The sequence below is a fragment of the Melospiza melodia genome, unplaced genomic scaffold (assembly GCF_035770615.1).
Source record: "Melospiza melodia melodia isolate bMelMel2 unplaced genomic scaffold, bMelMel2.pri scaffold_18, whole genome shotgun sequence".
Lineage (NCBI taxonomy): Eukaryota > Metazoa > Chordata > Aves > Passeriformes > Passerellidae > Melospiza > Melospiza melodia.
The window spans coordinates 10861859-10888725 of record NW_026948525.1 but is presented as its reverse complement, the minus strand read 5'-3'; the positions used below and the strand labels follow the sequence as shown (position 1 = coordinate 10888725).

General features: G+C 50.0%; 1 protein-coding gene across 1 annotated transcript in view; it reads right to left on the bottom strand.

The window, feature by feature from the left end:
• Nucleotides 1–3746: 3746 nt before the first annotated feature.
• Nucleotides 3747–26867, bottom strand: part of LOC134433371 (olfactory receptor 14J1-like) — a gene marked incomplete at its 5' end in the record, with an annotated part of 157203 nt that continues 134082 nt past the window's right edge. The window contains one exon of the mRNA XM_063182226.1: nt 3747–3959. Within this exon, the coding sequence (XP_063038296.1) occupies nt 3747–3959 (213 nt within the window). The remainder of the gene's footprint in view (nt 3960–26867) is intronic.

Here is a 26867-nt window from a genome sequence, read left to right as displayed (position 1 = left end):
TTTCAGTAAGATGGAAAGTACAGAGCCCCAGTGTTTCAAAGGCAGATGAGAAACAGCTCTTCAGAAACGAAGGCCAGCCAGACCTGTCTCTCCTGGCAGCTTTTGTTTTGGAGAAATCCTTGGATATAGGGAATTCTGGAGGTGGATTCCCAACTTTGGTCATGGGTGTCTGGATGTGAAAGGTGCTTTTTTCCCATAAGAAAGAAAAGCACATTGACCCTGTTGCCTTCTCAAGGCGTGGCGACCTGGTTCTTAGTGCGGCAAGGTGGCCCTAACCCCAGGGTCACTCAGTCCATATGCTCCTGACACCAACGTGGTGGACAGCAAATGGCGTTTATTGAGGGGTCACAAGGGTTTTTATAGCTTGGGCAGTCAGTGTCATTTTCCTTCTGCTCACGTCCGGCTGGGTGCGGCCAGGTACGGAGCAAAAGTCTGACTGCAGGGTGGGGATGTCCTGACTGACCGTACAGCCCAATTTCTTCTGCACGCAGATCCCTAACTCTCCACATTTCCCCCCTCCCTCATGATTAGTAAAAATTGTATAAAGTTATAAAATGTAGAGGTTACAAAATTTCATGGGTTAGTAAAATTGGTATAAAATTGTGTGTTAGTAACTGGCACGCCTTAAAGTAATTGTCAGCGCTCGGCAAACATAATGTTAACCGTTTCTAAACGCATTTAACGAATAGCACCAGTTTGTTTAATATGCAGGGCCCGAAGATTAGGGTTAGTAAGATTATAGCGAGTGGGGCTATTAAGGTAGAAATCAGGGTGGTGAGCCATGGGGACCGGTTGAACCATGACTCAAACCAGCCCTGTTGAGCTTCTCTGTCCATTTTTCTTAGGTTTAGTCAGTTTCTCAGTTCGGCCATGGAGTCTCTCACGACTCCGGTGTGGTCCGCATAAAAGCAGCATTCCTCTTTCAAGGCGGCACACAGGCCTCCTTGCTGCATGAACAAAAGGTCCAGTCCTCGCCTGTTTTGGAGGACAACCTCTGAGAGTGAGGAAAGGGATTTTTCTAGGGAAGAAATGCATTTCTCGATCCTCTGCAAGTCCTCGTTGACAGTCATCTGCATTGTGCCAGTCCTTGATGTTGTGTTGCAAGGGCCGAGATGCCTGTGGCAGCGCTGGTAGCTCCTCAACTGAGGAGCATTGCGATGGTGATGCCTGTTACCACTTCTCGTTTGTGGAGCCGGTCGGGTTCCTTGAACAAGTGGTACAACTCTTCTTCCTGGTGATACAGGACTCTGGGGACAATTAAAACTTGGACACAAAAGTCAGTAGAATGATCGAATTTGTCAAGGGGTACACATGGGCTTACCCCGGATTGTTGACAGACCCACATTCCCAATGCAGCTGGGATCACCCACTGGAACTTCCATCCCTTAAGTTTGATGAATTCCCGGCAGACGTTGCCCATCTGCTTTGCCAAGGTTGCATTCCCAAAGCATTTGCCTAGGCCCGTAACCTGACTTAGGGTTATGCCTCTTCAGGGGGTGTCCCATCTGCATTGGCGTGGATTGTCTGACTTTGAGAAGATGAATGGGAGATTGAGGGCAACACCTTTGGAAAAAGGGGGTTGTGCATCATAGCATAACCAGCCTAACTCTGTGATGTTTGGGTTGGATTGGTTTAACGATAAGAAGATAGCATTTAACACGCTTAAGAATGGATTGGAGAGGGTTGGTTTGGCTAAGAGATCGGATGGGGAGGAGGTAAGTTTTAGCATCTGTGTTTTGTGGCTAGAACTACCGTTAGCTGCGATCCCCTTCCTGGGTCTACTCATTGCAAGAATCGGATTGGGTCCGACTGATTGGGATATTGGAGGTAGGAATCTGATAATTTGTATGTTCACCCAGATGTGGCGAGAGAGATAAACAAACACTGTCCACACTTTGCCCATGGCCCAGCCATCATGGCTCGGCTGCAGGATTGTCATTATATAGCCTGTGCAGGTGTGCTGTTTCCCGCCTTGGGGCAAAATCACGTACCCATCCATGTCAAATTTTGGTTCGAGACAGTCGTGGGAAGCATACTTAATTTGCAGGAACTTATCAGGCTGTTCTGGTTTCCATCTATTGCTTGTCACAATAGTTTCACACCCCCAATATCTACAATATCCATATCCTGGGTAATAACAGTAACTTTTTCCTGGGTTGGAAGCAGGGCACTAGTAGGTCTGAAATAATGTTGTCTTCTTCAAATTTGGGGTGCCCTGTATGCGAGGGAAAAATGTCTTTTAGCCTGAACTCAAAAGATGGGGTGTTGGCGGTGACAATTTCTTTGATGACCCCCTCACCTGAGAGATGGCATAGAACCCACCTGAATGGCTGGTGAGGGTAATGTTTTGTGTCTGCCTGTCCTCCGCCTGCTAGCCCTAGAAACAAGATCACACAGAGATACCGTTGCCGCTTTGATTTTGATGGTGCGAGCTTCTCAGGTGATGTCGGGTTGCTCGGGAGTCTCTCTCTCTTTTCTGGTAGTGGGGCGTATGGGTTGCGGGGGCGTCCGACTGGGGGCAGTTTACTGCCACGTGGCCTGCCTGGCCACACTTAAAGCATGCCATCACACTGGCTATTGCAGTGTGAACTGCTGCTTGGATGGGAGCTAGGTGTTCTTCCTTTGCAACATGGTTGATCATAGCAGCAACATTGGACCTGGGTGGCAGTGATCTTAAAATGTCCTTGGTGGCTGAGTTGCATTGCTGGCGTAGGCAGTCTGCTAGCACAGGACCCTTCACCTCTGAGGGTAATGCAGAGGAATCTAATGCTGCCTGAAGGCGGTCCACAAACTGAGTGAAGCTCTCACTCTCACTCTGCTTTTTAGTGGACCATGGCGATGGTCCCCTAAAAAGCTATTTCCACTATTACTTTGGAAACAACACGGCTGGCTTCTCGGGCAGCACAGGTTGTTGTCATAACCTCATGGGCCCACAGGCCCTCAGCCTGCGCCTGGGGTGTGATCATAGTGGGGTCTGTGCCCATTAGCCTCTGTATGCTGGAGCCGTGCAGTGGATGGTCTGCCCCTGTTACTAAGGCTAGCTGCTTTACACAATTGTACTCCCATTCCTGTTTAAAAACCATCATCCCCACCCCATCGAAAATCAGTCTGCAAGTCTGTTTGATATCAAAGGAAAGCATATCATCGCCTCCAAAAACGCTGTCAATGAGTGTGGAAACCATGGCAGAATTAATCCCCCTGTCTGCAACCGCTTTAACAATTGCCTGCATGTCTTTCGGGTTTACCGGGGAGTAGGTTCTTTGATTTCCGCCTGCCCCCCCCCCACGGACCGGGAACACCAGTGTGGCAGACAGAGCCCACTCCACGCAAGCCATTTTTATTTTCCGCCAGTCTGTAAGCGGGGTTTGATCTTTCTCTGATATCCCCTTAACCCATACAGAAGCACTGCAGCTAGTGGTCTTGTATGCTGCTGCTCCCTTTTTGTTACAGCCCGAGTCGGTGTTGGAATCCTCCGACCACCTTTCGAGCCCGTCCCTGCTCGAGTCAGAGTCCGAGCCAGAAGTCGACTGGCCGGACATTTCCGGGCTGCTCAGCCATTTTCTCGGGCTCCAACCCCACCCCTTCTTGTAGGGGGTCGGGCCGTTCCCTCCCCCTGGGCTGCCCCCACCTCCAGCTGGGGGAGGTCCTTGCCCTATAAGGACCTAATTTAAATTGAGCGCTTTGATTGGTCTTAGGCTCCTTCTCGGGGGCCGCCCCTCCTCCCCGCTCACCCACGCTTGCGCTGTTCAGCGAGCCTTCTGCATTTCCACTCCCCGTGTCTTCATTCCAGCCCTACAGAGGTCACGCCCTTCGGCGCCATTTTCAAACGCATATGGCGGGGGTGCATTTTTATCAACCGCTTCGGGGTCTGATATTATAGCACCATTCTGCGTCTCCTCTTCTAGCCCCTGCCAAAACGTCCGCGCGCGCTGCCCCCCCGCCAATGGTGAGTCTGTTCGCTGAGGGGGTACCGGAGTTCACACGTCCATGCGCCTGACCGGGTCAAAGTCCTCTGCGGTTTGCGTCGCTGCCCCTACCTCCCACTGCGGCGTGGCTAATAAACAAGTTTATGTGGCTTTCCAGGTTTCTTGCTCTTGCTGAGCTTTTTGCAGAGCCTGGATAATTCTGCCCCACGATTTGAGGGCTTTCCCTGAGCCTGAGGACATGGTTTCCTCGGCCAGAGCCTTCGTGCAATTATCTCAAATCTCCGGATGGAGAATTTCTACCAGGCTTTCTATAGCCCCAAGTTTAATCAGTCTCGGCACTGCGAGACATAAATGCTTAAGCTTACACTCGATACCCCACTGCATGTGGATCTGACTTATGACCTTCGCGATAGCGTCCATGCTCCTCGCTGGTCTGGGGGCATCCCTCCTGCTGCGCTAGGCCAGCTGTGCAGTGGCCAGTCCCTCGTCCAGGAGATCCCGAACCCCGGGCGGTGATTGTGTCCTGGGTTTTTGGCACCAGATGTTGCCTTCTCAAGGTGTGGCGACCTGGTTCTTAGTCCGGCATGGTGGCCCAAACCCCAGGGTCACTCAGTCCACATGCTCCTGACACCAACACGGTGGACAGCAAATGGTGTTTATTGAGGGGTCACAAGGGTTTTTATAGCTTGGGCAGTCAGTGTCATTTCCTTCTGCTCACATCCGGCTGGGTGCGGCCAGGTACGGAGCAAAGGTCTGACTGCAGGGGGGGGGGATGTGCTGACTGACCGTACAGCCCGATTTCTTCCGCACGCAGGTCCCTAACTGTTCACAGCATCCACACTGGAAAGAGGCCCTACGAGTGTCTCTACTGTGGGAAGACGTTTCACACCAGCTCAAATCTCCTCTGGCACCAGCGGATTCACACAGACGAGAGGCCCTCCCTATGCCCCAGCTGCAGGAAGGGATTCAGAGACAACTCCACCCTTGTAACCCACTGGCGCATCCACACTGGGGAGAGGCCCTACAAGTGTTCCCAGTGTGGGAAGAGCTTCACCCACAGCTCTCACTTGACCAAACACCAACAAAGGCACTGGTAAGGGAAGCCCTGGAAATGCTCCAATTGCAGGAAGAGCTTCATGTACCACTCCAGCTTCATCCCCCATGGGAGGATCCACGTTGGGCAGAGCCCTGCTGACCCACATTCAGTGATCTGTGCTGGGAGGACACCTGGCTGGTTATCCTTTTGGTTTGGTCCCATTTCCTCTTGATTTTTCTTTATCACTGAAAAAAACCTGGAATAGGACTAAAAAGAAAGAAATTTATCAAAGATGTCTAAAGTTCCATCAGTTAACAGATACTTGAGCAGCAATTTATCATTTTGGGACATATTCTGGAAGATTTGTGGGTTCTTGGGGGATTTCAGGAAGTGTTCTCCCTATCTTTGCACTCCAAAAGTCAAGATGGATTGATCCGTCACCTCAAAATGACTCAGTCGCACTGAAAACACCTCAATCTTAACCTCAATGGGCTCAATCTCATTATAAATTGCCTTGTTCCCACCTCAAAAAAACTCAGTCCCATGCTAAAATTACTCAATTCCACAGCCTCCAGGCTGAGATGGGATTGGATACAGACTGGGAGAAGTGGCACCCAAATTTGAGGGTGTGGGATCGGGATTGTGGGGGGGTGGATGTGTGGGATGTATTTTGATAGTAAATAAAATTTTCAGAACTATTAGTTTCTGTCCCATTCATTTTCCATCAGTTCCAGGTCTGTTTTTCAGAGTGTCACCTTCTCAGCTGATTGTGTTTGTGTTCTCCTTTCTCTCCTGCCTTTCTTTGCCTGCTCTGTTTCAATCTCAGTGTCTCCCTTGAGCCAGGGCAGCTCCCACCAAAGACCCTGCCCTGATTTAATTCCTTATCCATGAGCTTCAACAGCCATGGGTGAAGTTATGAAGGCTGGCAGTGAAATGTCACTGTAAGATCTTGCTCCACTTGGCCTTTGGCTCCTTCTTAAGAGCTTTGCCTTTGAGGGCAGGAACATCTTTTCCTGTCTGGGAACTGGAATTCCAGCCCCTGGGAGTGGGTGCCATGGATCCCAGAGGGGCATTCCCGAGGCTCCCAGGGTGCTGCTCCTGCCGTGCCTCCCAAGGAGCTATGCAGGGCCAGGGCACAAGGTCCAGCAGCTCTGTTGCTTCTGCAGTGCCACAAGGGCCCCTGGTTCCATGAGTTTCTGTACTGTCAACAGCAGTTCCTTGGTTCCCATGATGCCCTGCTGTGTCACCATGGATATTTGGTGCCATAAAGTTCTTCAGTGTCACATGGCCTCCCTCGCTCCATGAGCTTCCGCAGTGTCACAGTGGCTTCCTTGGATGGGCAATGTCACTATGCAGCCCTGCTGGGTCACCATGGACTCCTTGGTTCCAGGAAGTTTTGGGGGTGTCTCCATGGTCTCCTTGGATCCACAGTGTCACAATGGACCACTGGATCCACGTGGCCCTGCTGTGTCACCATGGCCCCTTGGTTCCATGGCAACTCAGTGTCACAATTGGCTCCTGGCTTCCATGTCACTTCCTCAGTGTCAAAACGGCACCTTCATTCCATGAGGAACACAAAAGTTTCATAGAAACATTGAGCAAATCCTGCCTAGTACAGCTGGAAACATCTGTTTGCATTCAAGAGAGATGTTAAAGGTGGAGGATGGCACCAGCAGCTTCCATCTGCAACAGAGATCCAGGGAAAGGACAGGGAAAGAGAATTCAGCTGGGAGACTCAGAGAATTCTGCTTCCAGAGATCATTTCTGCTCACACTGTCCCTTGGAGAAAGGTGACACCATTCCAGGCAGCTTGGCCTGAGCAGGTGGTTCCTGAATGGAGTTTGTTGTTTAGGAAACCTGCTCAGGCTTTTCCATGCTTTCCTTCCCAACAGGAAAACTTCTCCTGGGCCTGTGTGCAGGCAGAGCCCTGAGGAGAGCAGGTGGGACATGGCCCAGTGGGCTGGACATGGAGCTGCAGAGCTCAGGGGACAAGGTTCTGCTGCAGGGCAAAGGGATGTCTGTGCCAGGTGGGCCATGTCAGATATGGTGAGGCTGGGGTGAGGAGCAGCTTGTCCAAACAGGGTCAGCCCTCAAGGGGCTCATTCTTCTCTGAGCCCAGACCTCCTAAGGAGACATTCAGCATTAGGATCACCTGGAGAATACTTCTATCAGCTCTTCCCTGATCTGGAAAATAAAAAATACTCACTTGAATAAATAAAAGTATGAGGTGCATTCTGAAATCTTTCTCCTTAACAGAACTCCAAACAGCTGCCAAAGCCCTGGATGGATGGATGGATGGATGGATGGATGGAAGGAAGGAAGGAAGGAAGGAAGGAAGGAAGGAAGGAAGGAAGGAAGGAAGGAAGGAAGGAAGGAAAAGAGCTCCTGAGGGCTTTCTGTATTTTGATGATCCCCACAGTGGATTTGGGGCTGAGTCCAGGACCCTTAGGCACTGAGAGAAGGATGAAGAAGCTGCTCAAGAATTCAGAAGCAAAACTCCAAGTGCCTTGGAGCATGGCTGGGCCCCACTGAGGGCAGGGAGTGCCAAAGGTTCCCCAAGGACTGATGAGAGCAGATCCTTGAGGCCAGGATTGCAGGTAGCCAAAGGCTCTGAGCAGGGAACTGCAATGCTGAGCAAGGCCTGGCTTGGCTGGGGAAAGCAGAAAGGCCAAGCCCTGAGCCCAGCCTGGGCCAGCAGGGCCTGTCCCTCACGAGTGGCTCGGGGCTGTTTGTGGGCCAGGGGGATGTGAGGGACAGCAAGGACAAATGTCATAAACCTGTGTGACACTGCAGATCCCCATGGAACCAAGGGGCCAGTGGGACACTGTGAGGACTCATGGAAACAAGAGGCCATTGTCAGCCTGCAGGGCTGGAACACCCCAGAACACTGAAATGCTGGGGATAACCAAAGCTTCCTTTCCTTGAGTTTGGTGCACAGGAGAAACAACAACCAAATATTCTCAGCATGGGCAGATGCAAAGAACATTCTTGGTAGGAATGGACCCACGAGGACCATAAAGTCCAGCTCTTAAGTGAATGGCCCACACAGGGATTGAACCCACAGCCTTGGTGATACCAGGACCATGCTCTAATCAACTGAGCTAAGAGGTCAAAATGACACCAAATTTTACTGGCAAAATATGGACAGTCAAGGAAATTTGGCAAAGGGTTTAACCTAAAAACCTTTAACCCTTAAGATGCTTAGTTACCCAAAAATGTTCCAGGTAAGTAGGGTTAGAAGGAGAAGAAATAGAGAACATCAGAAAGACAGAAGATCTATAGAAAGAAACTCACATAGGTACCAACTGCTTGGGCTCCAGCGTCACCAATGGAAGAACCCCTGGAGAAGGCAGGATCCAGACCATGGGCTGGTCTTGTGCTCTGGCTTTTAACACCCTGGCCTTCATGGACCTGCCCCTGGGGTGGGACTTCCAGTTGCTTGTCCAATCAGAGTCAGGCTAGGCACCAGCTGTTACTGTATGATTGATTGACAGCTCAGCCAATCAGAGTGGGGTTGGCACAGCATCTGCTGTGTGATTGACAGCTCTGCCAGGCCAGGACAAGGGGCGGGGCTCTGTCCCACCACGAACCAAAGCCTGACCCGGCCCTGGCCACACACAGGTATTCCAAACATCCCAAGGTATCTCGGGACATCGATCTCATCCAGCCTATGACAGCGACCCGAGTGAGAATATGGAACCTCATGGAGCCATGAGTCACTTGTGACAATGTGGGTCTAAGGACACTATGGAACCTTATGGAATCAAGGAGATCATTGTGCAACTCAGGGGCCCTATGGGCGCAAGGGTCAGTAATCAAATGCTGGGGTCCATAGAAACAAGGAGCTGTTGTGACACAGCGGGGCCGCATGGAGCCAAGGGAACCCTGTGACTCTGTTGGGGCTCGTGAAACCAAGAAGCCATTGTGACACTGCAAGACTTCGTGGAATCAAGGAGACTGTTGTGACAGTGTGGGGAACCATTTAAAAAAAGGGAACATGGAACAGGTTTGCCTGATTTGGCCTCCTGGGGACTGTGTGACAGGTCCCACTGAATTTGACATGCCAAGGGCCACTTCCCATTTGACCGTGAAGCACTGGGGCTCTGTGCTTTTCTTCCTGTGGAAAAGGACTCTCTTTCTTGTCTAGGCTCACATGGCCAAAATTAGGATTCTACCTCTAAAATTCCCTATATTCAAGGGTTACTCTCCAAAAAAATCTACCAATACAGTCAAGTCTTGCCAGCCTTGGCCTCTGGTGACTGCCTCTCATCTGACCCTGCACCACTGGGGCTCACTTGTTTCCTTCCTATCGAGACCATTGTGACACTGCAGCGTGTTGTGGAGCCAAAGGGCATTGTTACACTGTAGGACCCTGTGGAACCAAGGGGATCATTGTGGCACTGTGAGTGCCATGGATCCAAGGGGCCACTGTGACACTGTGGGGTCTTGAGGAGCCATGGAGACCATTGTGACACTCGGGAGCCTTGTGAAATGCAGGGCATCATAGTGACACTGCAGAGTACCATGGATGCAATGAACCATTGTGACACTGTGGGGCCTCATGGAACCAAGGACATCATTGTGGGTCTGGTGGGCTTCATGGTCCCAAGGGGCCAGTGTGAAGCAGCGGGGCTTTGTGGAACCAAAGGGCCGTTGTGATCCTGCAGGGCACCGTGGATCGATGGAGAGCATTGCAAGGCCCCGTGGAATCACAGAGACCATTGTGACACTGTGGGGCCCCATGGAACCAAAGGGCCATTGCGATCCTGCAGGGGCTCATGGAAGGAAGGGGCCATTGTGACACTATAGGAACTTGTGGAACCAAGAGGATCATTGTTGCACTACTGAGCCCCAGTAGAACCAAGGGGCCATGGTGATAAAGAGGGGCTTCATGGCACCCAAAGACCATTAGGACACTGTGGGGCCTTGTGGAACCATATATACCATTAAGATCCTTAAGGACTTGTGTAACCAAGGGACCATTATGACACCTGAGGGCACCATGGAAGCAAGGAGCCATTGTGACACTGCAGAGCCCTCTGGAAGCAAGGGAACATGAAATAGGTATGACTGCCTTGGTCTCCCAGGGGTCACCTGAGAGGTCTTGCTGACCTTGGAATGTGGAAGGCCACTCCCATCTGCCACTGAAACACCAGGGCTCTGGGCTTTCCTTTTTATGGAAAAGAACTGTCCATTTTTTCCAGGCGTCCATGGTCAAAATTTGGATTCCACCTCCAAATTTCTGTGTATGCAAGGATTGGTGCCAGACAAAAGGTGCCAGGACAGACAGGTCTGGCTGGTCTTTAACTCCTTAGTGCCAGCATTCACCTATTTTCCGAATACTGGAATGGGCTCTGTGCTTTTCTTTGTATGGAAAAAATCATCCTTCTCCAGGTACAAATGTCTGAAATTAGGATTCCATATTCATAATTTTGAATATCCAAGGGCTGCTCCAAGCAAAACTGCCAGGACAGACAGGTCAGGCTTGCCTTGGCCTCTGGTGGTTGCCGTTCATCAGCTGCTGAAACATGGGGGCTCCATGGCTTTCTTCCTATGGAGACCAATGTGACATTTGGGAGCCTTGTGAAATGAAGGAGCCATTGGAACACTGCAAAGCACCATGGATCCAAGGGACCATTGTGACACTGTGGAGCCTTGTGGAACCATGACATCATTGTGGCTCTGTTGGGCTGCATGGTCCCAAGGGGCCAGTGCAAACCAGCAATGTGGGAGTTAGCCCGGCTGTAACTCAGAGTCAGACATATTTTACCCCAAAAAAACTGGACGTGAGTTTCAAGTCCTAGGAATCATTCTTTTACCTTAGAGTGAGCTTGAGAAATCCCCCATAAGCCTTTAGTGTTGTTATGCTAAGTTGTCCAAGTTCTACTCCCCTATTGGTTTATTGGTTACTTATTTCTTCTATATGATTATTGTTCTAGTTTTCTAGCCTCAAGTTGTTGCTGCTTCCCCTTTGTCTCAGGTTTTAGGATCCTGCCCCTTGTAGTGTGCTGGATTTCTCCATGTTTATTATTTTTCACCCTGTTATTAAAGTTCCTTTTAAACAAGTCCATTGATCCTGCTCCTTTTCATTTTCGCCACACTCACCCTGAACTCAGGAAGCCAGAGATGTTTGTCACAGCCACCCTCATTGGGACATTTGGTGCCCAAACAGGGACCATGACATTCAGGGATCCCTGTGTCAGTCACGTCAGCTGGGGTTAGCTGATGGATAGGCCAGTGCTCCCTGGGATTTTAGATTGTTCCGGGCCTGGTGGATTCATTGCTGCTTCAAGGGACCTTGCCCAGGATCGGCAGGGGCAATGATGGTTTCACCTGCATAGGATTGCAGGTGGGTTTGGGGAAATGCAAGATATTTATTGCCCATTTTGCCATTGTGTTTTTACAGTATGCACCCATGTCCCATAATTAATTTGAGGTGTTGCGGTGGCTCTTCTCCATAAGGCAAAGAAAGAAAAATGGTCAGCCATATGTCCACAGTAGAAAGGAGTGTATATGGATGCTTTAATTCTCACTGGTCATGATGAAATATTTTCAAAGAACGAATAAAAATCAATCACGAGGTGGATCATTAAAAAATTTCCAGACACCTCTGGTGTCGAAATCCATACCACTGAATTTTGAGACTAAGTGGAAGTTAAATTGTACAACCTTTTGATCAAAAGGGACTCCATAGCATCCCACATACTCCCCATCATCCACACCACCCTTGAGACCCTTCACCAGCCAGCAGTGTGTTGAAAACTCAATCCATTGGTCACTCCTAACTCGGGACCTCGCCCCAAACCTGCCTTTATCAGACCTTCTACGATGGTCCAAGATGGTGATGGCCATGCTCTCTTGGAGTATCATGCCCTGGAGAGTTAAGATGGAAGGAGCCTGAACGTGGCTCAAGAGCCCGATCATCCTCCCTCCATCCTGGCTTCTCCATTTCCTGCTACCACAGCCTTCTCTTCCGCCTGAACGAACCTCCAGACTCCACCCCCACAACTGTGGGTCACATCCCCACTGTCAATCATTCCACCTCCACCCTGGGCCATGCCTCCAGAATGCCAGCCCAGTTGTTTGCCATCCTAAATCAAGGCCCTTCCTCCCCAACACCTGACAAAATGACAGTGCCCTTTGCCTCACCCTCCGGCAACAATATGACCCCATGGTCAAAGATACTAAGCCCAACTGTCACACTATTTCTAATCCAAATGTTTCTCCTCCAAGTTATTCTTCCTCCTTAGAAAACAGTTTGGATTCCCCAGAGCCACCTCACCCCTTTAACCCCAGAAGATCCCTGGGAAATGATCTGGAAATAAGCAGTTAAGGAAGGAGACTGGCAAACAGTCTCAAAACCCCTCATTGCCCCCCGTATGTTATGAAAGAAGGGGTCAGAATCCCAGGTATCAGCCATTGGTTTGAGGGGAAATCAAGGATCTGTGTAGGGCAGCTAAAGACCATAGGAGGGACTTCCCTTGTTTTAATGGCCTAATGAGGCCCATGTTTACAGCACATGTCTTAACTCCCTATGATTTAAAATATATTATGACCATGTTGGTGTCACCTACAGAATACAGAATACTGTGAAAAGGGGGATGGAAGTGTTTACTAAATCGATTAATAGCGACTATGCTAATAATGAGGCAAGAGCGAAATCAACCATCTAGCTGGAGAAGGACAACACAGCCTACCAGATGACCAAGCACCAGGTATCCCTAGAGAAGTATTGGATGATATCAAAGAGATGGCTTTGCAAGCTTTAATCCAGGTATTGGATGGTAGCATCCCCAATGTGGACTAACTTGGGTGGCTGCAGCTAAAACTTTAGGGCAATTAGACCATCTTGGGTGCCTGTCAAGTAAGCAAACCAATGCTACCTCCCTCACACTGAGTGGCCTGCTCTCAGACATAGAGACCATCAGACATGCTACCTTGCAGAATAGCAATAGAGTTTTTACTCTGGGCACATGGGCATGGCTGTGTAGACTCCGAGGGTATTTGTTGCATGAACCTTTCCATCCACAGTGAGTCAATCCACAAGAGCATTCAGGTACTTGAAGGATTCAAGAAGCTTCAAGTGGAAAAAAAAGACTGGTTCAATAAACTCTTCCAGTCCAAGGGACTAAAGGGTTGGTTGATGTCTAGCTAAAACAAGACTATTAATTCTCTTAGTGGTTGTTGTTGTATTGTTAATTTTCCCATGATTGTTTGAATGCTTTTAGAAAGTCTTACAAAATTCTTTCAGTTCCATCTTTGTTGTAAAACCGAAAGGGGAAAGATACCCAACACAGGCTCCTCATGGACTCCTTGGAGGAGAGAATTGGAGGCCAGGATGGCACAAAAACCGCTCAGAGACTCAGTGAGGAAAGGAAAATCCTTAAAAGTACCTAAAAGTATTCTTAAATCCATACAGTACCTTAAAAACCTTGAGTATCTCAAAGCATTAATGAGCCCTTCTAAGTTTCAGTACAAAGCTCTCAAGGGACTTGTTAAAGCAGATAATTGGGGCCATGATTGCACAAACCTCTCACAGAGTCTGTATCAAAAGGGAAACATCAAGTACTTTGAAAAAACTGAAGTACCCTGAAGCATTAATGAGCCCCACTGAGTGTTGTTACTAACAAAGCCTCTTCAGGGACTAATTACAGCAGTAATTGTAGGCCATGACTGCACAAACCTTTCACAGACTCCAGGGCAAAAGCCAAACGCAAAGTCCTTTGAAAAACCTGCACAGAGGCTCCTGGCACAGAGGCAGCTCCTGGCAAGGGCAGCGCTGCAGAGAGACAGCTCTGGCCAGGAGCAGCTCCTGTGCACAGCCCAGCAGGGCTGGGGCACTGCCTGCAGCCACCCTGGGCACAGCACAGGGGCACAGAGGGGTTAAACTCAGCCTGGGCTGGGAGCACAGAGCAGAGCTCACTCAGGGCTCACTAGAGCAGAAATCAGCCCAGGTTTGAAGCAGTCATTCCCTGGCTGTGGGAAGAGAAGCTGCCGTTCCTGCAGGGATCTCCTGGAGCTGGCACATCCCACAGCTCTGAGGACCTTTCAGGAGGACTCTCAGAGCTGCTCCAGGGCAGGGCTGTGGCCCCAGGGCAAGGCTGGCTTTCCCTGCTGCCCCAGCCCAGGCACAGCCCAAGGCAGCTCCTGTTGCCAGGCTCTGCTGCAGGGCTGAGCAGCCGGGGCTGCAGCCAGGGGTGCCCAGGGCTGTCCTGCAGAGCAGGGTCCTGCAGCCCAGGGCGCTGTGCTGGGGCAGGGACTCTGCTGCCTGCCAGGGACAGCTCTCAGCCAGCCCTGGCAGCTGCTCCCGGCACGGTGGGGAAGCTGTGGGGGGAAGAAGCCACCCTGAGCAGGGCAGGGGCTGCTGCTGAGAGGGGCTGGGTGGCTCAGGGCTGCTCCCAGCTCCAGACCAGCCTGGGCACAGCTCCGGAGGACACTTCCCAAAGAAGGTAAGCCAGGGATTGCTGGAAAGGTCAGGAGCTTTCCTGAGAGTGTTTTCAATTTCCTACTTAGAGAAAGATAGGAATGTTGGGGTGGTGACAAAAAGTTTTTTTGTATTTTTTACATTTTTATATATTCATAGCTCTCTAAATTACTATTATATAGTTACAATCCTATAATCCTTACTTAACTCTACTAAACTCTTAACTGTATTAAACCACTATTATATTCTTATGTAGCTTTAATCCTGAATTAAATCTAGTATGTTTCCTTACCTTTCTCTTAATAACCTGACTGTCTAAATATATTTCTAAAATGCTGTATAGTCCTATTCTTTTATATAGTCCTGAAATACTATATAGTCTTCTAGGAACTGGACATATAGGAGCATTTTGGGTTTTGAGAATGAGCAGAATATGAGCAGTCATTATAAAAAGTGAAGGCAAAGAAGCCTTTGGACCTACTCCAATGGGATGACCCAGGGGTGTGTAACTAGGGAAACTGAATCTCCTTTTGGATGCTCCTGTTAAATATCCTAATTATCAACCTTAATAAATTGTTGAAATCAGGAGGTGGGTGTGCCCTTTCCCACTGGGACACCTGGAAGCTTCCAATAAGTGTCTGGCTTTTACTTTACTTTACTGTTCTAACACTGCTGCAAGGGTTTATTTTTTCTCTTTGGATTATAGACAACAGGGGAATGAGAGAAGCAGAACAGGAATTGTAATCCCAGAATCACAGAACATTCTGAGTTGAAAGGGACACACAGGATCATCAAAGGAATGTTCAAACATTTACACAGACTCCAGAACTGTGACTTAAGCTGGTCAGTATCTCTGCTGGGAGCCTCCCAAAGGCCCTCAGCCACTCCTCAGCCCTGGACAGCAGCAGCATCACCTCTGCAGGGCCCAGCAGGGCTCTCCTGAGCTGCCCTTGCCCAGTTGCACACAGAGCCTGCCCCAGCCAGGGCCCTGCACACAGGCAGGTTTCTGTAGGGCCCCGGCCAGGGCACACAGGCTGGGATGGGCTCTGTGAGCGCTGGCAGGGACAAGGCTCCTCTCAGGAGGGAATGTGCAGGCCCAGGGAGATGCTCAGGGAAGGAGAGGGGGCTGAAGAGAGCAGAGCTGGGGGCAGGATGAGGGCACGGTTGGTGTGTGGGAGGTACCAGGCACAGGTGGGCATGGGAACACTTTCCTGAGTGCCCGGCTGTCTCTGCCCTGCCCTCTCAGGCACAGCACCACAACATCTTCTCTTGGTTCTGCCCTGCCCTGATATTGTCACTGTTATCTGCTGCTCTCAGAGAGGCTCTGGGATTTGCAGCAGCTGAGTCAGGCACTGCCCTTGGCATTCCTGCCAGGCAGGGCTGTCCATGGGAATGGGGTGTCCCAGCTTCCCTGGCACCTGTGGGGCCATGGGCAAAGCAGTCCATGGAAAAGGGGAATGAGCTGAGCCCCTCCCTGAGATCCCATCATGGGCACAGCCAGGGATCTCCTTGCTGTGCCCTTCCAAGCTCTGAGCTGCCCTCCTGGGTGCAAATCTGTGCCAGAGCCTCTGGGAGCTCCCTGAATGTCCCATGGGGAAGGGTAGAGCTACCAGAGCTGAGGAAATGCTGTTGGGTTTGCCCAGGGAGCCGTGAGTGTCCTTGGCACAAGGGGGTTCTGAGACCTTGCCCAGAGACCTTGAGAGAGTGAGAAATTCAGGGATCCCTCTGCTCTGGGCAGGGTCTGGTTTATCCCAGGCTGACCCAGGAGTGTGATTGTGCTCTGATTGCAGCCTAAGGTGCAAAGCCAGGGCAGTTGGGAACAAGCCATCCAGCCCCTCACCTTCCTTTAGCCACAGGGAATACTTTCCCTCTCACATCTCTAAGTGGGAAACTCTGAGTGCAGCTGAAATGCTGGGGATTTCTGACCTCAGAGAGCCAGGAATGATGTGTGGTGAGGAAAACAATTCCTGAAACCAACTCCTGCCCTCTATTTCTTTTAGAAATGGAGTGCAGACACTACCAAGCCTTTGTGCATTAGGAGTGGTTCCTCTGACAAATCCTGAATATCCAGCCTTGTCCCTCTGCCCCATGGCCACAAACCCAGGGCAGTGGGGCAGGGATGGCTCCTTGAGGGCCCCCATGCACAAGCCTGGCTGCTCCTGGCAAACTCAGCCTGCACAACTGGAGCTCAGGCAGGGGACCCAGGTGAAGGTTTTCCCAGAGAAGGAACAAGGGTGAGTGAGTCCCAGCAAGACAGTCTGCAGGGAATGGCCCAGGTTTGGCTCAAAGCAGCTTCTCCTGACTTGTCACTGTCCTTTCTCTATGAACAGGTCCCCATGTGCAGCCCCAGCAGATGTCCAACAGCAGCTCCATCAGCCACTTCCTCCTGCTGGCATTGGCAGACACACGGAAGCTGCAGCTCCTGCACTTCTGCCTCTTGCTGGGCATCTCCCTGGCTGCCCTCCTGGGCAACGGCCTCATCATCAGCGCTGTAGCCTGCAGCCACCACCTGCACACGCCCATGTTCTTCTTCCTGCTCAACCTGGCCCTCAGCGACCTGGGCTCCATCTGCACCACTGTCCCCAAAGCCATGCACAATTCCCTCTGGAACACCAGGGACATCTCCTACACTGGATGTGCCACACAGCTCTTTTTCTTTCTGTTCTTCATTGGAGCAGAGTTTTATCTGCTGACCATCATGTGCTACGACCGCTACGTGTCCATCTGCAAATCCCTGCACTACAGGACCCTCCTGGGCAGCAGAGCTTGTGCCCACATGGCAGCAGCTGCCTGGGCCAGTGCCTTTCTCCTTGCTCTGCTGCATAAAGCCAATACATTTTCCTTGCCCCAGTGCCATGGGAATGCCCTGGGCCAGTTCTTCTGTGAAATCCCACATATCCTAAAGCTCTCCTGCTCACACTCTAATCTCAGGGAACTTGGTCTTCTTGCTGTTACTGTCTTTTTACTATTTGGTTGTTTTGTGTTCATTGTTTTCTCCTATGTGCAGATCTTCAGGGTTGTGCTGAGGATCCCCTCTGAGCAGGGACGGCACAAAGCCTTTTCCACCTGCCTCCCTCACCTGGCTGTGGTCTCCCTCTTTGTCAGCACTGGCATTTTTGCCTACCTGAAGCCCCCCTCCATGTCCTCCCCATCCCTGGATGTGGCAGTGACAGTTCTGTACTCGGTGGTGCCTCCAGCCCTGAACCCTCTCATCTACAGCCTGAGGAACCAGGAGCTGAAGGCTGCAGTCTGGAGACTGATGACTAGACAATGTATGAAACATTAAACTGCTGGACAGTTTCTGAAAATAATTTGTAATAAATGTTGTCTTTGATACTTCTTGTTGGTTTCATTTTGGAGCTTCTTTTTCGTTGTTTACCTTTTTTAATGTTGTCCCTAAATGAAAGCAATCAATTTTGCCGTATCTCATTTTGTATCTCCACAGGTCCACTGTGACCTGTAGACTGTGTCAGTGAGGAGCTGTGCTCTTGATACCTTTAAATGAAATAAAGGATTTATTTCATATGAAGCAATCAAGAACATAGCTCCTCACTGCCACAGTCCAGCAAAGATTTCCCTGGAGATCCCACTTTTGTTGCCTTCTCTGGAGCTGCAGCAGCAATGTCTGTGTGCAGAGCTGGGGCAGATCAGTGCTGGCACAGCAGCTGTGCCCAGCAGCAGCAGCACTTGGTGTTGCCAGTGCTGCTGCCATGGCCCTGCCCCGCTGCCCTGGTGGCCCTGGTGTTGCTGCAGGGCCTGAGTGCTCTCGGGGCCAGGCACAGCCCCTGGGGCCAGCAAGGGCTGGGGGGACACCAAGGAAACCACTCAGCTTTGTCCTGGCCTCTGCAGTCAGCCAGAAAGTTTGTTCCCATCAGCTGGGAGTTTGCTGTCCCACTGCAGACGCTGTTGCTCAGAGCCAGGACTGCCTAGCAGCCACCCCCAAACTGCCCTGAGAATTTCCTTGGCTTCATCTTGGCTTTCTTTACTCTGTCTGGCACAAATTTCTTCTTGTTGCCCAGCCCTGTTCCCCGCCCTGCAAACATCCCATCTCTGTTTGCCCTTTCCTCTCTGGCCTCACTCCCCATTGCAGTTCCTGACTTGGCACCATGGGAACATCCCTTGGGCAGCAGGATCATCCTAAAAGTGCTGCAGGAATTGTCTGCAGGCTCCTGCACTGCCTGGTGCTGCTCCCTTGCCAGAGGCACCCCAGGCCAGGGGGGCACATCTGGGCTGCGGTGTCTGCCTCTGGGGCTCCCTGTTCTGGGCAGTGAGGAGGAGCTGCAGAGGCTCTGCAGGACTGACAGGATGGGCTTTGGGTCTGGCAGGAGAAGCTGAGGGACCTGGGCTGCTGGAGCTGCTGAAGAGGAGGCCCAGGGCTCCTCCTGCAACTGCTCCAAGTGTGGTTTCAGAGAATCCCAGAGTCAGCAAGGTGAGAAAAGACCTTGGAGATCATCAAGTCCAACCTGTGCCTTGACACTGCCTTGTCTCCCCTGAACCTCCTCTTCTCCATGACAACCCCAGCTCCCTTAGCCACTCCTCAAAGCTCATGTGTTCCAGACCCATCCCCAACCTTGTTGGCCTTCTCTGGAAATGCTCCAGCCCCTCCATGTCCATCCTAAACTGGGGAGCCCAGAATTGGACACAGCATTTAAGGAGCTGCTCAACCAGCATTGAGCACAGGGGAAGAATCCCTGCCCTGCTCCTGCTGGCCACACCATTCTGGAGCCAGCCCAGGAGCCATTGGCCTTCTTGCCCACCTGGGCACTCTGCTGGCTCATGTCCAGCCTGCTGTCCATCAGTCCCTGCAGGTCCCTTTCTTGCCTGGCTGCTCTCCAGCCACTCTGTCCCCAGCCTGCAGCACTGCAGCGGTTGTTGTGGCCAAAGTGCAGGACTTGGACTTCTTAAACCTCACCTTGTTGGATTTGGGCCCTGGATCCAGCCTGTCCAGGGCCCTGTGCAGAGCCTTCCTACTCTCCAGCAGATCAGCACTCCCAGACAACTTGGTGTCACCACAGTTCCATGAGGCCCCAGAGAGTCCCAATGGTGTCCATGATTCCATGAGGCCTCCCAGTGTCACAATGTTCCTTTTGGTTCCCTGGCATCCCTTGGTGTCACAATCTCACCATGTCCCCCAAGGCCCTGTAGTGTCACAATGGATCCTTGGTTCCATGAGGTCTGGCAGTGCAGCAATGCTCTCCTTGGTTCCATAGTGTCACAATGGCCTCTTGGTCCCAAGGGCCACCATGGTGTCAAACATGTTTCCTTCATTCCAGGAGTTCCTGAGGAGCTGAACTGGCCCCTTGCTTCCATGGGGCCCGGCAGTGTCACAATGGCCCCATCATGACACCAGGTCCAGCTCCGTCACAATGCTCTGCATGGTTCCACAAGGCCCTGCAGGGTCACGGTGGCCTCTTGGTTCCATGAGGCCTCAGATTGCCACAATGAATTCCTTGGTGCTGCAGTGTCACAATGGAGCCCTGGCGACACAAGATCCTGCCGTGTCACCAGGGACGCTTTCGTTCCACGGGGCACCACAGTGTCACAATTGTTCCCTCAGTTCCCAGAGTCCTTGCAATGCTGCAATGCCCACTTGATTCCATTGTCGCCACGCTCTCCCAAGGGTCTCCTTGGTTCCACACAGGCACAATGGCCCCTTGGTTCCACAAGGCCATGCAGGGTCACAGTGGCCTCTGTGGTTCCTGGAGGACCCAGACTGTCACCATGGACTCCTTGCTTCCATTCAGCCCCACAGTGTCACAATGGTCCCTTGGCTGTGTGCTGCCATGTCGTACACAGTATCACCATTGTTCCCTTAGTGCCACCAATGGCCCCTTGCATACCCAGGGTCCTGCAGTGTCACAATCATCAGAGAATCAACCAGGCTGCAAAAGAACTTGGAGAGCATCAAATCCAACCTGGGACCCAACACCACTTTTTCACCCAGACCATGGCACAGCGTGCTACATCCAGCCTTTGCCTAAACACTACCAGGGACAGCGAGTCCCTTGTTCCTGATGCATAGGAGTCCAAGGGGTTGGATGAGGAAAATGGTCAGGAGGTGGTGGGGACAAAGAACTATTGATTGTCAGCCTTAAAGAGACTTGATTTTCATATCTATTGAGACTGAATTAGAAGGTGCTGGGTGTCAATATATATTGGAAATTGTTGATATCAAACTATAAACAGGAAAAAAAAACTGGATCAAACAGTTCTCTCTGGTTTTCTCTGTTTTCAGTACAGTGCATTAATTTTGAATACATTTCTGAAATAATCAATTACCCACAGAGGAATTGAAAAATTACATAATTGCCAGAGCCTTTTGTTGCTTGAGTGCTTTGAACAAATGTTTATGAGCTTTTCTCTCTGAATTAATGAACTGAAGAGCTCAACAAAGAAGAGACCTCCCGAGGATTAAAATTCATCAGCAACCTCCAAGTGGCTGAGGATCCATCCCCATCAGAGCAGCAATGAACAGAAATGGGCACAGCTTTGTGGCTGCCCCAGCTTTGGCATGGGCCCTGGGCCTGGAGCAGGAGCAGCTCTTGAGGGCCCCAAGGCTGCGGCTCTTGTGCTGCCCTGGGCACATGGGATGGCAGCAGGGGCTGCAGAGCTCTCAGCACCTCAGCCAGAGGGGAGCAGGGCAGCCAGGGAGCCTCCTCTGGCTTTGGCCAAGCACCTTCCCCCATGGCTGGGGCTGAGTCCTGTGGCAGCTGCAGCTGCTGCTGTGCCCTTGCCAGGGGCTGAGGCCGTGGGGCAGTGCCCAGAGCAGCCTGGCCTGAGCCGAGCTGTGGGGCCAGAGCCGGCTGGGCTGGGCTGGGGAGAGGCCCTTGGTGCTGCCCAGAGCTCAGGGCAGCTGGCTGGGCTTGCAGGGAGCTGGGCTGGGCTCAGAGAGCCTGGCCCGGAAACCATCAGTGTCCATCTCAGCCTGGCTGAGCGTGCAGGGGCAGGACTCAGGCCAGGCCTTGTGGGGCAGGGCCAGCACCTGTGCAAGGCATTGCAAACAGGCAAGTGGCCCAGAGAGGAGGCTGCTGTGTGCTCTTGGTGGCATGGACAGAGCAGGGAGGGGACCCAGGACACTTGTCAGCACCAGACTGTGTCCCCATGCATTGGCAGCCCTGGCTGCTGAGCCCAGCTTTGGCCTGGGCTGAGTTTGGCTGTGGCCCAGCTCCATCCTCCTGCTGGGTTCAGGGCCTGTTCCCAGCCATGGCCGGCCCTGGCTGCCTCTCTGCTGGCCCAGAGGGTGGCAGAGCGCGGGCAGGGCTGTCTGTGCAGCCCCACAGGTGCCACGGGTTCTGCAGGAGCTGGCAGAGGCTGCCCAGCAGGGAGGCCATGGGGCACAGAGCCCCAAGGCTGCTGTGGGCACCACGGCACAGGGGCCGTTCCCAGCCGCATTGCTCCTGGCCTGGGCTGGGCCTGAACAGGGGCTGGGCCACCATGGCTGGGCCAGCACAGGGCCACAAAGGGGCCACACAGCCGCTACTGGGGCTGACAGCAAGGCCAGGCACACACAGGGAATTGCTGAGCATGGCCTGTGCTGACCAGGCCTGCCAAAGGCACAGCTCAGCTGCCCTTGGGGGCTGCAGGAACAGTCCATAGCCCAAAGAGCCTCCATGGCTGTGCTGGAGACCAAGGCTGCAGGAGGGAAATGCAGGGCTGCTGTGGGATTGGGAGGACATTGAATTCCAGCACACACCTCAGCTCTCTGATGATCCCGGCACCATGCTGGGCCATGTTTCAGACTGGAGCAGAGCAGATGTTGATGGGACAGGAGCCCTGTGGGGCTGTGAGGGACCTGCAGCTTGCAAGGTGCTCTGCTCTCCCTCAGGTGCTCTGGGAGAGATCCAATCCCAGCTGGGCACCTCAGGGCACAAGTGGCACTGCCTGCTCTTGGACACACAACTGATATCTGCCTGGAAAGGTGCATGGGTGTTATTGACTCTTAGTTTAATAACATACAATCGCATTTTTATTATCTGGGTAATTTGAGTCCTTGTAAGAAATTACAAAGTTTTCCCATCAGGAACAGGAATTTTCTGCAAGTGTGCTGTTGCCTGGAGAAGAAATACTGATCTTCCCCTCTACTTTTGTCACCACTATTCAATTTATTATTTAAACTCCCTTTTCCATCAGTGTTTCCAGCTCTTCTGTTTAAATGGCCATGTCAAAACATCTCTTCATCTAGGCTTGGTGCATCTACGTACTTCCTGATGCTCACAGATTTGCTCCTCTAGGTCCTCTCTGGTCATTCATGTACCTCTCAACAGACTGGTTTAATGCTTTGAGCTGCAAGAAGTTGCCCAATATTTCCGAACTTCAAATAAATATGTCATAAACATATTTTAAAGTGCATTTATATCTATCAAATCTTTTGTCTCTGTCTAAAACTGTTCCTGTAGAGAAATCCCTCGGGGATGGGGCACAGGTCAGATGCTGCTGGGACATCACAGAGAGCTGAGGGAAGAGCTGTGATGGTTATTAAACTGTTCAAATGTTCAATTTGTGTTTGTTGGCAAGGAATCTTTCTGTGCCTCTGAGTGTCACCAGGCCCTGAGCCCAAAGGACACAAACCTGCTGAGTTGTGGTTCCCACTGCAGGGGCTGCACTTGGACCTTGGCTCTGCACAGGAGAGCTCTTCGTCCCCTTTCTCTCTTTTCCTCCCTCTGGGCATGGAGGGAGCTCCTGGCTTCAGTCTGTGACTCGTTTGTGCAAAGAGCAAATCTGGGCAGAATTGGGGCAGGGAGGGTTTGGGGGGACCTTGGGATCTGTGCTGGGCACAGAAGGTATTTTCCATTGCTCTGAGACTGTCTGCTGTGGAAAGTGGATTTAATATCCAGCAGAGGAATGACTTTTGCATTTGATGGAGCTGTGCCTTCCCTTGGCTTTGTTGGCTGACAACAAATGAACATCCCTCTGTGTCTCGGGCAGCTCCTTCTCCAAGGAAAGCGGGTGGGAGTTGGAGCCAGGGAGCTGAAAGCTGCAGGTGCAGCCTGGGCTGGAGGGAGCTCAGATTTGCACAAGGCTGCTCTGAGTGCCAGGCCTTGGATGGGGAAAATGGTAGGGACGGAGTCTGATTGATTGTCAGCCATGAAGGGTCTTGTTGTTCATATCTATTCAAACTGCATGAGGAGGTTCTTGGATTCAGTGTCAATTGGAGATGGCAAATATCAATGAATTAACAGGAAAAAAAACTAAACAGGACCTGAAAAATCCTTTCTCACTGTCTTTTTAAATATATTGTATTCACTGCAGATATACTACTGAGATCTGTCAAATTAACCAGAAATGATTTGAAAATTAAAATCAAATTATTCCCAGAGGCTTGGCTTGTTAAGGTGTTCTGAATGTTAATGAGCCCTGGGACACCGAAATCCTGCACTGAAGAGCTGAAGGCTGAACAAGCCTCTGGAGCAGTGAAATTCAGCAGCAGCCTCCAAGTTGCTGAGGATGTCAGCAGCCCCCACTGAGGCCATCCCTGCCCAGAGACCGTGGGGGAATGGGCAGACAAGGAGAGCGTCCCTGGGGCTGGGGCAGCACAACTCAGAGGCAGCAGCGGCTCCAGCTGGGAAATGGAGTGTGGAATGTGGCTGGGAAAGCCCTGCCTGGGCTGTGCCAAGCAGGACACACAAGCCCTGACTCCCATTCCTCAAACAACTCTCCCAAGGAGACATTTAAAAGGAGTTACAATTTTTTGTGTACTCGGAGTTCGACTCACAGGAGAAATACCAGCAAGAGATTCTCAGGAGCTCAAAACAACAAAACAGCCTTTACTGGCAACTTTAGAAAATCAGAGAAACTTTGGCAAAAGGTTTATTATGACACTGTAGTGGTTTTGGTTTGTTAATTCAAGATTTTTCTAATCTTGAGATTTCTTAATTAACGTATTGATGAATGTGGTGGGTTTTATTGTCAATTATTTATTTATGTATTTTTTTTGTTGTGAGATAGGAGTGTGAGAAAGATACAGTAGGCTTAAAATATTTAAAGGGTAGGAAGAAAATTTTATTAAAAGTAACTACAAGGAAAAAGATAGTAAGAATTAAAATAAACTCTTAGAACACTTGTTTTTTACAACGTTATTTTTACTGGCAATGTAAAGAAATGAAACCTAAAATTTCTAGTTATTTACTATTTTTGAAATAGTCTTGTTTTAGTTTACTTTGGGAGAGAAGTTTTTCTCTTTAAGGTTCTGGAGATTCTTTTACAAGAGGAAAAAATTGCGGTTTTGTGGTTATTAATTTTGTCATGGATAACAGTGGTCTGGAGGACTTTGTTATTGTTGTGATAAATAGGTATGATTCGTGCTGATAAAAATTGAAACAGTAATCAATATTGATACAGTAATTAATATCTGGGAATAATAAAACAGTTAAAAGTAGTAATGCCAAAGAAGAGGGGGAGAGGAGGGGTCCCACCACCCCCCTCTCCCGGCAGATGTTCACAATAACAGGAGGAAAGAAGCTGGAGATACAGTTGCTAAAAATGAGCAGAAAGGAAGCAAAATCTGGTTGGGTCCCAGAAAATGCTAATTATAAGGGATTTATTGCCTTGATATTTAGATGCAGTGATATGTTATTCTTGGCTTACATTGTACTGGCTTGGTGCGCATGTGTAACCCAAAGGTGAACTAAAGGACAACGAAGAAGACTACAGGGCCTTCATCAGCGACGACCCCCAAAGACTTGTGCGACCACCAAACCGAGTGGTGGCACATGCGTGATAAAGGTGGTAGTGAAGGCGGAGATAGAGATATGACGAACAGAAAATAGGAGGAGATGGCATTGACACATCGCATATAAGGGGTGACTTTCACTTGGCAAGCTTGTACATGATGTGGCAAGGGTCCCAAAACCCTGTCCTCCGTACTCCGCGGTTATCTTTTGCTTATGTGCTATTATTGGAACCAAATTACCCCTTATTTTAATCAAATTATATTGTATCCAATTTTATTTTTTTTTAATTTTAACTATTCAATTAAAATTGCTACTACTGTTAATATTGTTTGGTTTTTTTACGATGGGATAATTGGGCAAACATAACACTGTGAAGTTGTTTTTATTGCCAGAAGCTTTTTTACAGCTTGTTGATGGGCCATGTTGACTTATGGGGTATTGTTTTAAAGATTAATACTTTAAAGGTAAAAATCTTTTTTATATAATTTTAATTTTTTTTTTTTATCTCTGGGAATAGAGATCTTCTCTTGGCAGTACTGGATTACATTTTAATTTCTGTATGAACTTTCGATGAAATTACAGTTATTTTAACATTTCCTTATTCCAGTATGGAGGTTTTTGTATTATATTAATTTCAATTTTTTTTATATCTTAATAGTTTTATGTGTTATAATGAAAAAGAGTTTTTTCTTTATAGTTTATAAGAGGATTTTAGTTTTAAGATTAACGTATTTTTTCTTTGGTTTTTTTTGGGGGGGAGTTCATTTCTCCTCTATTGACTTTCATGATTTTATGTTGCTTTTTGAAATGCTTGTATTATCTTTTCCTTTTACTTGAGAGAGGATTGAAGTATAGAAAGGGTTAGCACCTGACCTGCCAGTAACTTCTGGTGGAAATTGTGGTTGGGTTGTGTTAGAATTGGTTTTATTGATAGTTTTGGGGTTTTTTTGTGTTTAATTTTAGTTGTTGGGTGATTTTTTACAGGTTGTAGGTTCTAGGGGTTTGTGTTTTAGTTGTTTTGGGGGGAGGGGACTTGGTAAGATTTTAATAGCTGTTCCTGGCTTTGTTCTGGTTGGGGTTTTGTAGCCTCTTGTTTTTCTGTTTGGTAGTTGTTGGGGTTTGGTTTGGTTAGAATGGGGCCAATGTGAAGGGGGGCAGCCTGGGGAGGAGGGAAGGGGCTCAGCCCACAGCAGGGCTGCTTGGTTTGGTTGAGATGGGGGGCAGGGCCAGGGCCTGCTGCTTCTTTTTTGACTGGAAAAGAAAGAGGAAGTTCCTGGGCTTTTTCATCTTTAACATTTGTGTTTCACAGAGACATGTTCAGTATCTCAGTGGTTTAACAGATTGTCACTCACACGAAAAAGTTTTACTTTTTAAAATTTTTCTCATCTCAAATTACAACAGACATTCAATCAACAAAAAACACATCTCAAAGCATTGAGTTGAGCCATTCAACTTCACAAATTCTAAGCCTTTTCCATTTAATATTAATCAAAATTTGCAGGAGCACAGAAACAGAAGAAGACACAGAAAGATAGAAAGGCAAAAAGATGCAGAGAAGCACACACACAGTTACCAACTCCTGGATTCCAGCACTCTTCAGGTGGAAATTCCAAGAGGAGGTAGGGTCAAGATGTGTGCTTGCCTTGTGGTCAGCCTTCAGTACCCCTTGGTCTTCCTGGGCCCTTCCCCCAGGTGGGTCTTGGGCTCATTTGGTCCCTCAAGCGCCGGGCTGGGGCTGCAGAGGTGGCTATGGAGCATTGCCTGTGCTGTGCCAGGGACTGGCAGAAACTGCTGGGCTGGGATAGAGGCTC